This window comes from Populus trichocarpa, chromosome 14 (genome assembly GCF_000002775.5).
Source record: "Populus trichocarpa isolate Nisqually-1 chromosome 14, P.trichocarpa_v4.1, whole genome shotgun sequence".
Lineage (NCBI taxonomy): Eukaryota > Viridiplantae > Streptophyta > Magnoliopsida > Malpighiales > Salicaceae > Populus > Populus trichocarpa.
Genome location: NC_037298.2, coordinates 5,549,230 through 5,563,168, shown reverse-complemented (window position 1 = coordinate 5,563,168; position 13,939 = coordinate 5,549,230). Strand labels below are relative to the sequence as shown.

The 13,939-nt window shown below is 32.8% G+C and overlaps 2 protein-coding genes across 2 annotated transcripts; one reads left to right on the top strand and one right to left on the bottom strand.

Moving 5' to 3' along the window:
- Positions 1-4,679: 4,679 nt before the first annotated feature.
- Positions 4,680-6,090, top strand: LOC7496977 (uncharacterized). The gene is made up of 3 exons (XM_002320769.4): positions 4,680-5,099; positions 5,188-5,316; positions 5,577-6,090. Exons 1-3 carry the CDS (start codon positions 4,776-4,778, stop codon positions 5,760-5,762), a joined length of 639 nt encoding a protein of 212 aa, XP_002320805.2. The 5' UTR covers positions 4,680-4,775; the 3' UTR covers positions 5,763-6,090.
- Positions 6,091-6,431: 341 nt separating this feature from the next.
- On the bottom strand, positions 6,432-9,410 carry LOC7494092 (uncharacterized). The gene is made up of 9 exons (XM_002320104.4): positions 9,242-9,410; positions 9,017-9,097; positions 8,519-8,608; positions 8,198-8,364; positions 7,575-7,644; positions 7,298-7,377; positions 7,101-7,163; positions 6,885-6,961; positions 6,432-6,774 (listed from the first exon to the last, which is right to left on the bottom strand). Exons 1-9 carry the CDS (start codon positions 9,317-9,319, stop codon positions 6,674-6,676), a joined length of 807 nt encoding a protein of 268 aa, XP_002320140.1. The 5' UTR covers positions 9,320-9,410; the 3' UTR covers positions 6,432-6,673.
- Between the last annotated feature and the right edge of the window lie 4,529 nt (positions 9,411-13,939).

Below are 13,939 nucleotides of genomic sequence, written 5' to 3'. Positions count from 1 at the left end.
CACCAATCCAGAGGTCCGTTCATGGCTTTTCAGCAAACAAAGGAAACCATTGGCGATACTTTTACAGAGTGCTCAATTACTTTTATATTTTTTTACATTAGATGGATACATGTGAGTGTGAATTGATAGGAAATATGCCTTCATCTGTAGTGGCCTAGTAGGTCCTACCGGAAAGAAACGTTGTCAATTCCTACTCAATGGTGGTGGGTGCGCCTTCAGCATTTAGCGGGGGAAGTCCTCAATTTGTGTTTGGCAACGACCAAACACATTTGTTGCCGGTCGGAAAGGGCAGCAAAATTAAGGCAGCCTTAAAATTTTTATTTGGAATTGTTGTAGTAATAATGGTTTAAAATATTTTTTTATTTATAAAGATATTAAAATGAAATTTTTTACTTTTAAAAAATTATTTTTAATATCTGCACATCAAAACAATCTGAAATCATAAAAAAAAATTATTTTAAACAAAAAAAATTAAAATTTAAAGGAACACGATTTACACCACGTTCTCAAACACATCATTAATCAATTCCTTATTCAAAAAATGAGCCGAACAAGGGCAAAGCCATCAAAAAAATCCAAGTTGAACCCCGTAATGGCGGTAGTGCTGTCAAATCATGCTTATAAATAATTTTGATTTTTTTAATTATTTTTTAATATTTTAAATTGTTTTGATACGATGATGTCAGAAATAAATTTTAAAAAATAAAAAAATTATTTTAATATATTTTAAAATAAAAATTACTTTAAAATATAATTTCTACCTCTTGTGTCTGGTATTATGGTAACTTTTATGGTTGTGGTTTGAAAAGGTTGTTTTATAAAAAGTACTTTTAGTTGAGGTTAGTTTGATATTTATATATGTTTGGTTAAAACTGTTGATGAAATTGAGGTTAAATAAAAAATAGTTTAATGTGTTTGGTAAAAAATACTTTTCAAATTGAGGTTATAAAATAACTAAAATATATATATATATATATATATATATATATATATATATATATTGATGGTTTTTAATTTAAATATTATAGATTTAACTACTACTATTACATCATTAAATAAATAGTACTTTTATATCAATTATTTTTTTATTGTTCCATTAACCTATCTACAATTCCATCACGTACGAAATTCATCCGATAAAAACTACAGTTTCCATGGTTTTTCGAGCATGCAACAAAATCAGGTAAAATATCATCAGGAACACAATTGGAATTGCGATCAAATTTTGCAAATGCTATGTTATCATGCGATCTTCTTCTAATTTATACAGTGTCATTGAATAATATTAAACACTAGTTTTTTCGAGTAAAATATAATTAAAAAAATTAATTTATTTTTACTGGATCCGACATAGTCCAATACATTTAAGTTTAGACAGGATCTGATCCGACCATAACAGTAAAGAACGTCTCCACTGTATCCACACAATGGAGAGTGAATAAATTCACTTTCCATTGTGTGGAGGCAGAGATTATGCGTAGTCGATGAGAGAGAGAACACGGGCACGAAGCAATTGTAAATTTCTTTTCACAAACTGGGTTCGACTTTAGTTTTCGAGTGAGATTCACGTGAATCAACCAAACACTTTAAATCAGTGTTTGCTTCCGACTGTTGCCGTATTCGTATTGCCAAACGGTGACTTATAAGCAGCCACTACGTACCAAAACAAAACAATGTTCCTGGGCAACACATCTCCCCTCGAGTTGGTTTCAGCTTATTTTTTTGTTATTGACAACGTGTAAATTTCAATTTACTTACTGATAATTTCATTATAACATAATAAAAAAAATGTAAGATCATACTAAGATTCGCTCCACTAGAAGCAATGGCCATGATCCAGGGGACACGTGGAAAAGTTATATAGTAAATGTACGGGTCATTCTCAGGCTTTTTTATTATTATTTTCTTCTAGTTTTTCTAATATATCCATGACAGAGTAGACTTGTCCTATCTATAGACGAATCAAGTGTTTAGATTCATCTTGCATGTTTTATGTTATCAAGGATTCCAATCCAAATTACAAGCCGATGCATTGTGTATAAGAACAGATAAATCCCAGGAGTTGATTCGTCCAAGATAGAACTGAAAGCAATCTTATTAGTTTTTTTTTTTTTTTTTTTTGTATTCCATTTGAGGCATTGATCGAAATACTACCAGGGCTTTGCAGTACACGACATATATATATATATATATATATATATATATATATATATATAGATTTCTACCATTTCCCAAATGATGTGAAATGAAGAAGACGTTTGTGCATGTACCTAGTGATCATCATGTTCCGAAGCTGCGGCTGATACTCTTGCTCTCCAGTCTCAGGTCTTGCTTTAGAATCTGGCAATGGTATCTGTAAGAGCAAAATGCTGAGCATAAAACTGCTAGTACAGTACTGTGACAAGTCAACGGAACAGGCCATGAAAGAATATGGTCATGCAGCTATTAATGGAGTTCCTTGAGATTTGAATGTGAAGAAAATAATGTTTGGAAGTGCATGCTCGCCTGATCTGCAGCACATATATTTTAAAGTATGCACCGTACGTATGACCCAATACGGTCTTGCTCTAGACATATACAAAAAGGTCTGATAGAATGGATTCAAACATGAAACCTTGAGGTGACATTTTGACCAGTTTTCAATTATATGTTAACCTAATAGATGGATGTGTTCAGCATGCAACCAGCGAAGAACATTGTTAGTGCTGAAGCTACAGTAAAATAAATGGGACCCAATATGAAATGAAAGTAAGATAAGGATGGATATAGAATTAATCTACAAAAGATGGGATCATAAATAGAATAAGCAAATTTTCAGAGGGGCCTAATTGAAAGAACCTTAAATATATAAGGTCTAAAATGAACTTTTAAATAATTAGAAGAACTTCAGCCCCTCCACGCAAGTTTAGAGGGTGTCAACCATCTAGGTGGTGGCTCAGTGGTAAAAGCTTGGGACCAAGAGGTTTGCTCCCTCTGTGGTCTCAGGTTCGAGCCATGTGGTTGCTCATATGATGGCCACTGGAAGCTTACATGGTCGTTAACTTCAGGGCCCGTGGGATTAGTCGAGGTGCGCGCAAGCTGGCCCGGACACCCACGTTAAACAAAAAAAAAAAAAGTTTAGAGGGTGTCTGAGAGTGTTGTAATAATTGATATCAGTACATTAAAATAATTTAAAAATATAAAAAATAATTTCAAACAAAAAAAAATTAAATTCTGTTTGTAATGCAATTCGAAATGGCGCTGTAGTGACAACCCTGAATGCTACCCTTACATATCCTACACCAAGTCATTGTCTCTCTTAACAAATTAATGAGTTTCCTTCCATAAATCCTCAGCCTTTGGTTACCTTATAGAATGATAGCTGAAGGTGACTGCTTAATGTAGCACTGCTAAAGATGCCACGAGTTTATACTTTTCTACTACTGGTCTCCTTTTTTTCTCCATACCCTTTCCAACTCTTGGCACTTTCCGAGTTGATCCAGCAGTGATAAGCAGGACATGTATGTTAGTCGAGATCCACGGCCCTCTCATTTCCTTTCTTTTCTGTGCTTTTATTTCAGCAAACTACACTTCCTAATTATAATGCAGCCATTTTGTCGCCATCGTGTAATTCTAGCCATGAATCGCAGGACCATTTTTAAACTGCCAAGTAGCTACTGATCGTTCCACGTGGATATCGGATGAGAAGCAAGCTAGCAGCTATCTGACCATGACCGAAGCAATGAAATTAAGCTTTGGAAATTTTAATTCTGGAGGAAGATGCTCTGCCTGTCGCTTTGCCTTCCTTGACAGGGAAAAGGCTCCAGATTGGGATTTACCAAATCCAACATACAAGCCGATGCCATGCCAAGTCAATATGCTTTAACTCTATTTAGTCCTGCTGTGTTTAGAAATGTTCCACAAAGAGAATGGCAGGCCTAAAAACACTTGCTATGTTTTGTTAATGTAGGCATGCAGCTGCTCTTCGTCATGTGGCTCAACGGGGAGGTTTATTTGAGCCCATCACAATTTTCCCTTCTTATTTTCACTTGGTAATAATCTGTCCCTTCGGCTTGGCATAGGCGATGGGCTAATTCCAGGGCCTTTCTCTTTGTTGTTTTTAACAAAAAAAGCAAGAGAATCCATTAACTCCGAACACCTTCTCCAGGCATTCATATCAAACGAACCCTAGCTATGTGTGAAGAAGATTGAAAGAGATTGATCAGTGAAAGGATAGGAGGATTTGAATGCTGTGAAAGCTTGCTCATGTAGTCGCTGGATGAATTAATCGAGGAGTTTAGAAATAGGCTGGAATTGCATCAACACTGAAATTAAGAAAAAGTTCACCTTCAATTATAAAAATGATTCTTGACATTTTGCAGATATGGTTCCTTATGTACAGCTCTGGTGATATTTAGAGAGAGTTCTCGACAAATGCAGCCCACATTACTATTCAATCCTTATGGATGATGCATGGCATAAGATCGAATAGCACTGAGAAGAAAATGGCTGCAATTTTTGGTTTTGGAAGATATTAATTTTAGTTTGTCTACACAATTAATAAGGATTATTAAAAATGAAACAATTAATTACATCCTCTTATGGAAGTTCTTTCGAGTAGAATTAAACTCCAATTCGGCACAAACTCAATTGATAAGCAAACTGATTAGCACCTAAACCATGCACAATAACCGTGCCCAAATCCAACGCACCCCCTGTGCGCACGTTAACAGTTACCCTCCATTTTCAAAACCCATAAATAAACAAAAAAACCCAATTTTTCCGATATCACAAAAATGCCAAAGCCCAACATCCTGCTTCTCCTAATTCTATTTCTACCCCTAATCTTCTCCCCGGATTACGATTTCATCCGCGTGGCCAATGCAGGGAAGCGAAGCATCCACATAACGGATGATCTTGACGACGTTATCGACGATGAGGAAGACGAGGCATGGAAAAATTGGGGAAAGACCACAAAACGGTCTGAAGACGAGTTCGATCCACCACCGTCTGATTTGAACAAAATGAATGTGCAGGAGATCCAGGAGATGATGATGAAGCGAAATTTCGGGCCAGTTTTTGGGTTTGTTAAGCTCCGATTAGGCGCACGCCGGACTCCGGTAATTTGATTTAAGTTTTCATTTTCTGTGAATTGGGGCTTTTGGATTGTTAGTTAAGGATTGAATTTTTATGGTCTTGATTTTTCAGGACGTGGTTGCTGAGATTGCTATGAAATGGACAAAGATTATGAAAACGGGAGGAATTCGAGTGCAGTTTTCAGGGGTTGATTTGAGTACAATTATGTTTAGCATGGATCAAGGCAGAGACACAATGGAGGTAAAGCGGTGGAGTTCATTGACTCCTGAGTTTGTTTTGATCATGCCTAATTGAAGTGATTGCACATTAGTACTTTTGACTCTTGACTAGCCAAATCCACTCGTCAGTGTGATAGCCATTTTGCTTAACAAGTCTTTTAAATGATGTTCGCATTTTATTGAAGATTACTGGTTTAGTGTTTTTAGTTTTAAGTAAATGCATTGTTGATCTTGAATATCGTGTTCTCCTTTTACCTCAATATCGCATTCTTTTGTTGCCAGTTGAAGGAGTTCATTTTGAATGAACCGGAGGCTTATGAAATCAAGATTGGGGATCAAGTTTTACGTAGACATGGAGATCCTCCTTTAGAAGCAGTCATTGAGAAGCTTCAGCGCGAGAAGGACAAAGCAGACAATGCTCCTGCAGCTGCTACAAAGGATGATGGGCATCAGAAAGAAGAATTGTAGCCAAGTGGGAATCCTCCTTTTCACATGTAATTAGTCAATGAATTAATCACATCATAATTTCACCGCAAGTTTAATTTCTGGGTCTGTAGTTGCAACTCTTGCAACTCGTCCCCACCCACCATCCTTCCTTTTTGTTCCTTTTCTTTTAACATGCTGCTGCTTGCTACCATCTAGAATCTGGATCCCTTTTTACACACCAATCACAAATAGAAGTCTTATTTTGCCAGCAAATTTAGCATATAAACAATGTGTGATCATGTGTTTTCGTGTAATAACTGGTATGTGTATGATGTGTGATTGAGATCGGATTTTGCAGAATTTACTGATTCATCGGGGTCATATTCATTTTGAATATCTTTTATTTTAATTATTTGATATACAAGCTCAGCCAGTGCAAGATTTGACTTTGTACCCTGGATAATATACTTTCTGTCGGCAGTGGTTCTCTTCCCAAGTCTTGAGCAATATTGTGGCTGGTATTCGAATTTCTCTTCCACTTTTTTCGTTTCTTTGTTCTTTTTTTGTCAAGCAGGGCAATATTATGTTCCCTTTCCTGGATGATGAAATTTGAGAAGAAATACAGCCTGTGTTTTCCATTCAGTGTTGTTCGGAAGTGGTAGAATCTGTGAAGTACAGTGGATAATATTTTGTTTGGTCAACCCAGACAAGTTACATGGAATGGAAGCGTTCAATTCCTTAATTTCTACCATTTTACAAGTGGCAACTTGATCATCGAAAACAACTCAGTTATGACCTGAATAATTGAATAAAGGCTTACAAATCACAAGTTTGATCGTGCTTTATTCATGAAGATTCAAACTGGTATGAAATGAGAGATTTCCTGGTTTTGTCGTGGTAATCAAACTCAAGCATGACAAAAACAAATCTTACTTATTTGGCTAAGTCCATGATTACTTGAGCTTTTTACTGAAGTCGGTGAGCTGAAGAAGGGTAATCCTGGGAATGCTTGCTGCTTCCCCTCTCTCTTGATGAGTGTTGTATCCCCAATCCCCTGTACAAGTTAATCAACATTATTGCCAAACGAATATTAATGATACTGTAACAGGGTTGCATCAAAAGGAGAGACGGCAAAAAACAGGAAAAGCTGAGGGAGATGATTACCTAAGTACAAGTTCCACCCATCTAATTCAGGATCTTTAATTACATTCTTCAGGGTTGCAAGTCGATCTTCCACAAAGCTGTCCATGATTTAGAAAAATCAAATCCAATTCAAATTAAGTTAACTGGAGAAGAAAGTTAACGGGAGACCACAAGGTCTGCAGAGGTTTATAGATGTGGCGACTGGATGAAAAATGGGTAAAGAAAAATGGATCTTACTGTAGTTTCAACCCCTGGTGCTCCGGTTTCCTTTGAAGTTGCTTCAGCACTTCCACCTTGGGACTGAAAGCAGCAATTGAAATTAACGGTGGGACAAGGAAAAAAAAAATCATTATGGAAAGCAAACCGTGCAAAAGAATCAAGGAAACTATCAATGGTTTTGCTTTCCCCACAACACTCAATTAACATGTACTAACCCAGTTCCGAGACCATATATTCTTTCTGGCGGGATTTTCAGTCCCGCGAGCTCTTGTAGTAAAGCATCTGCAAACCGGCTCTGAATTGAAAAGCAAGAAAAAAAGGGGGCACAAGTTTGAATATCAGTAAAAGAAATAAAAAAAAACACTCAAGTCCTCTCCAAATTTCATCTCCTTTGATTTTCACTTCAAAACCTGATGGGGATTGAATTATAATGCCCTTACTCCAATGTCACAATCATTTGAGAGCAAAAGATAAAAGAATAACAGGCCACACCTGTTTTGTGGTGACTATATATATACTTGAGCTTGCAAATTTCAAAGCATCAGGAACACCGGGATAGAATCTGCAGGGGAGGATCAATTATCAGGTCCAAAGGCTTGTTCAGCAAAATCAAAGTTTTTTTTTTTAAAAAAAAAAAAAAAACAATATTTGATAGACATGCCTGGTGGAGGTCATTGAGATTCAAAGATAACAGCGATTAATCATTTTTCAGCGCAAAATGTAGCCGCAGAATTATGTAGAAATGGTCAACCCAATTGTTATAGGCAGTGAGTGAAGGAGGGAGATAATTGAACAAATACGTATCCCAAACTTCCAAGGATGGCAAGTACGTTTATTCTCTAGAGATATTCTCATTCTTAAGGAATATCCTCTGAAAATAAATTTCAAATTCATAGTTCATTTCTGCAAAATCAGCTTCGAGCTCTTAGAATTTAAGGTGCATAATGCGTGGTAACCCTGAATGAATCTGATATGCAGATGAATCTGATTTGGTTAAGTTGTTGGCAAGAAATAATCATCGAGTTTTAACCATAACTTTGGGTTTACTTTCTTATCATGATTTATACTGAAGTTCTACATATTGGGGCACATCTCTAAAAACTTAATTGAAATACCTGTTCGCTCCAATCCATGTTGCCAAGTCATTATCCATCCATTCATCCCTGACCTTTCCAAAGAGTTCTATCAGAGCATCTCTATTCTCAGCCCATTCTTCCATAATGACAGGCTTTATCTTTGACCAGTTATCCAATATCCCATCAACCGTGAGTCCCTCTGCAACCTTGCAAGTTGAACCACAGTTATCAGGTCCAGACCAGTATTTGAAAGTGAACAAAATAATTTCGTAATTCTTGAGGATAATAAACGTGACATAAAATGTTCTTAGTTTTTTCATATAATAGAGATAAGTCAGGGTTGTGGCGCTGTATGCCCACCGAGGATTTCCGAATAGAAGGGATTCTCATCTCCAGCAGCAGCCTTACAAGCAACAGATTTTCATATCCAGTTTCCACCACAGGTCGCACCTGCCACAGTACAAGTCAGTAATTAGCCTCAAACATATACCATTCCCTTCGTTTTTCTTTTTATAGAAAAAGAAAACGAAAATAATTTTCAAGAAGAAGAAGAAGTGCGTTGGCATTTATATACGGCATCAATCCGAGGACTTTCCACATCAAGTCAGAACTTTAGTTTTACAGCTCAATCCAACCGATGTCTCCAAATGGACCCATAACAAGTCACCAATATTTCAATTGTAAGACCCCAACAGCAAATTCACAAAGTTGAAATCATGGATGCAAATTTTAAATTTTGCAGAATACTCATGATGAAATAGATATGAACCAATTATAACAGGTATATCCTTTCAAAAGGTGCAAGAAATGTAATATACTTATTCGTTTTCTAGCTAAGACACAAAAGGACGGACTTACAATGTGCATCTGATCAACAATCCAGTCCTGCAAAGTTGAATCCACCGTATCGAATAAAACAGGCCATCTCACTTTAGCAGCCTATTCTATCACCAAAACAACCAGTAAAGAAACAGCATCATCATCCTATTACTCGCTATTTGAACAAAATTGACTTGAATTAGTGCTTCCAAAAGTTGTATTCCATTTCATGGCAGCTAAAAAGGAGGAGAGAGAGAAGAGAACCTTGACAGCGGAGAGAGAGCTTTCACCGCAGCTATCACAGAGAACTCCGTCGAAATCCAAGGCATATAGATCTCCCATTTCATCGAAAGATAATATCCTCTTTGCGTCAATCTTCGCTTCCTGCCACTCGACCTCTTATATATTGCTACTACTGTCTTGACCTTTCTTGAGTTTTGTTTGGACTCTTAAATGTTTATAATTGTGTAAAAAATTGTTTTTTAAATTGTTATTTATTTGAAAATATATTAAAATAATATATTTTATTTTTAAAATTTATTTTTTATATCAATGCAAAATCATGAAAAAATAATTTAAAATAAAAAATTAAACATTTTTAAAAGTATTTTTTAAACACAAAAAAAATACTCTTGGAAAAAAGCTATAGGTTATAGAATTGTGATATAATTTTTTTTAAAAGTATTTTTTATTTAAAAATATATTAAAATAATAATTTTTATTTTTTAAAAATTATAAAAAAATTAACTTTTTAAAAAAAACAAAAACAAAATAAACACAGTCCGCTCCCATCTCGTATTTATTGAATCCTGTCCGCTCCCATCTCGTCGTCATCACCTTATCAACCGCCCACTCACTTTATTTTCTACCCAATCAAAATATTGCCTGTTCGGTTTGATCTCTTTTCCCTGATTGGTTGCTTGGGCTCCTATAGCCCAACTCCTGATAGCCCAGTCGGGCTTATCTTCCATAACTTTTTTTATTCCTTCTTTGTAAGAGTTAATTAAGAAAAGGTACAAACTACTTCAATTTTGAAAGCTAAATTTTCAATTAATTTTCGTGATACGTTTTGATTTTATAATTCATATTTCAAGAAAAAAAATTCATATTTAGTTGCACTTCTTATATTACTCTCTTATATATTTTAAGAATTATCATTTATGTGATTTTCTTTTCTTTTCTTTTCATTTCTTTTCAATTTGCTTGAAAGCATTTCCGTTTTAATTTTGTATCTCTATAATATTTTTAACTTGTAAAATGTTTTATGATTGTAATACTTTTTTTCTTGTGTTATTCCATGATTACAAATTTGATAAAGTACATTCAGATAAAATTATGGATATAGAAGTGAAAAATATAATTATTAATGCATGTGAATCTTGAATTCAATTTTTTTTATAATAATTAGTATATATTATTTTTAATAATTTTTTTTTAATAATCATGTTAAGAAGAATAATTTTACATGATAAACACTTTTAATATGTTAAACAAAGATTTTTTTAAAAAAAACATTATACTAAAAAGACAACAACAAAAATGTATAAGTAAAAAAAAAGATCACATATTGAAACTTTCTGTAAGGATTTTCTTTTTAACAAGCAAGATAAATAAATAAAAATTCAAATATTTTGTTCTTTTAGATATAAAAAAAAATCTAAAGAGGAAAGGGAATTTGGCTATAAACTCATCATTTTGTTGTTCGTTGTAATAATAAAATGGTGTTTATAGCCTTTTAAAAATAATTGTTTGCATTTGAATTAGGAGTATTTTTGTTTTTTTTTTTTGTAGAATGCATTAATCATTATAATTTTTTTTTTTTGTGATTTTTTATCTTTTTTATATTTTCATGAACATTAAAATGACCATAATACCCTGGGATATAAAAAAACTAACATTGTTAGGCAAGGGCATGCAAGTCTTTTCCTTCATTTATGTAAGATTAAGTTCCACGTATGCTTTTGAGGCCAAAAGATTTAATCCATTTATTTAATCAGGAGTATTAAGGTATTTTTACCTCTATTTTGATAATTATCGCTTGATTACGGATAATATCATCATTTCACATTTAAATAATGTTATTTTAACTAGAAGAGCTAATGGCACACGCCTATGCGTGCGGTGCCCCTTGATAGTGAAAGATATGTTTATGCCGTTTCATTTGATTCTTTGTTGTGTCCTCTCTTTTTTTAGGTAACATGTGTCAACTTACGGTAATCAGTTTATCACTAGTGAGTCTTTTTCCCCCTTCATTTCTCTCTCCTACCCTGAAAAATAAACTCTGGTACTCGTTGTTATTGGCGTTTCAGATCCAGTCCTTTTTGTTGGATTTTTTGTTTTTATCCTTTTTTTTATATAGTTTTATTTGTTTTAAATTTAATCATTCAATTCTAATTTATCATGCATGATGTTTTTCAATTTGACCCTTCTTTTTTTCTTGATCATTTTATCAATGTTTTTATGGTTTTTGATTTTATCCTTCAAATCAAGTTTATGATTTTTGTTTTTTTAATGATAATGATAATGACGACGACAACAATGATAGTGATAGTAATGATAATAATAATAGTAGTAGTGAAAATAATAATTTATTATAATAGTAATAATTATGATAATAATAGTAATAATAATGGTAATTGTGATAATAATAGATGTAATAGGGGACATCGAGGCGAGCTTGGTGTAAAGAAGGAAAAAAGAAAATAAAAAAATTGTCACCTGGTATTATGATAATTATAAATCTTAATTAACAAAGGTTTTGAGTAAGATAATGGTTATATATAACAAAAAAAAAATATTTTTCTATATATTCTATCTCATATAAGCTGCATTGTTATATTATTTTTTCAATAATATATGTATTTATATGGTATGCCTAAATTGATATTTTATCTAGGTATTGTCCATTATACAATGTCCACAAAGTTGAACCTTACCATCCTAGAGTCACTTGATGAATAATAAGACTATATTGATTGGCCATGTTATCTATTAATTAACATCTAAATGACATGCCTCCAACATTGAATCATTTCATCTTGGATTATTTAACACAGGATAGTATCATTTAACATGCAAGATTTAATATATACTTATGGTCATGGTTAAATGACCACAAAATAAATAACATTTAAAGAACATAATCTAATATTGAACCATTTCATTTTAGGTTATTTAATAGATAATGGAAACTATTCCATCGCGGGCTACTCAATAAATAATAAGAATATCAAATTATTTTTTTAAAATTATAAAATAGATGATTATATGGTGACCAAAAAATTATTAACTCGTGTCCTAAAGATAATGTATTAATTGATTCTATTATTTATTTATCACCAACTAGAGAACAAGATTTGATATTAGACCATATCATCCCGTGTTGATTAATAATTAATAGAAGCAATTAATTTATTGATCATACATCAATTGATCCTATTATCCAATAATTAACATTCAAAAAATAAAGTCTACTACAAGATCATTCTATCATGAGTTTGATTAACAATTAACATGAACAGTTAATATAAAATTATTATTATTATTATTATGTTTTTTTATTAATTAGCATTCAAAAAATAATGTCTAGGACTCATCTTGGATTGATTATAATTCTACTAAATTTTTTTATTTGTATATTTTCTTATCATCATCATTTTTCAACAGTAATATACCCAGAATGTGCTCATTAGAACATTCCCCATCAAAATTAAAATTTCAAAATACTATAACATGGCTACTCTCAATCTTATCATCAATAGTTTTTTCAAAAGTAACGTGCACACATCATCCAAGCATATTCTATTTTAAAATCATAACTCGACTTCTTATTTCAAACCCACAACAAATGCACCATTAATTCTACATCTTACAATTAAACTCGCATGTTCATATATAGTTCTGAAAATTAACGCCAAATAAATAAATTGAAACCTCACTCAAAGATTGATGCTCATTCATTATTCTAATTCTCCACACGATGCTTATAATAAATTTAAAATCAATAAAATTTATTGTCATCCCAAGATCATATTCACATTTTCATAACCAAACAATTAATCACTAAAAATTTTCAGTCTTATCAATAATACCTCACATATTTTTTACAATTTCAATTTCAAACCTCGACTTCATCAATTTGTCACAATTCAAACAATACCGACAACATCAGCCTTTCAATAAAATCACATGAAAAGATTTAAAATATAATTTATATTATTTTTTAATATATTTTCTCAAGTAAAAGTCTTGAAAAATTTGATTGTTTTAGAAGGAAAGTATCCAATTATCCACCTTTTGTTTTTAACTATTAATATATTTCTGGGAAAAATAATTGTACTCATACGAGTGTGTTCATGAGAAAATAATTTTTGAATATTAAATAGGTTATTCGTATTCGATTTTTGTAGTAATTTATGAGGAACTTCTTTCTCACCTTTTCTTTAAAAAAAAAATCAAACTCGAAATGATATTATCTTGCAAAAATCAGCCCCATTTCATACTCATTTTATCATGTTCGCTTCTTTAATATTAAGAACAAAAACAAGTTTCACTTAAATCATAAACACATGCAAATCAAACATTTTCATCTAATTTACAAACTAAAATTTTTACTAACATCTCAAATACTCAATTTATTGCAATTCAACATCACCGATCACATTCACAAATCACAATTCAAACAATTATATCAACCAAAAAAAAACATCAACGAACTTAAGCAAAAATTTCCAATTAAAATACAAACTAAACATGAAAAATAGGTTAGCATGCGAGGGTTTAGGACATTAAAAATCAACTTCCAGTTGAGGAGTTGAAGGTCGCTGGAGCTATTGGAATCTGACAAAAATAGTGACGTCGTGTCTATCTCATGCACATGAGAAGAACCACCACTGTTAGCGAATCACTGCACTCATTATTGAGGTTTAAAAGGAGCATGGATGGTCCTGCATGGTATACTCC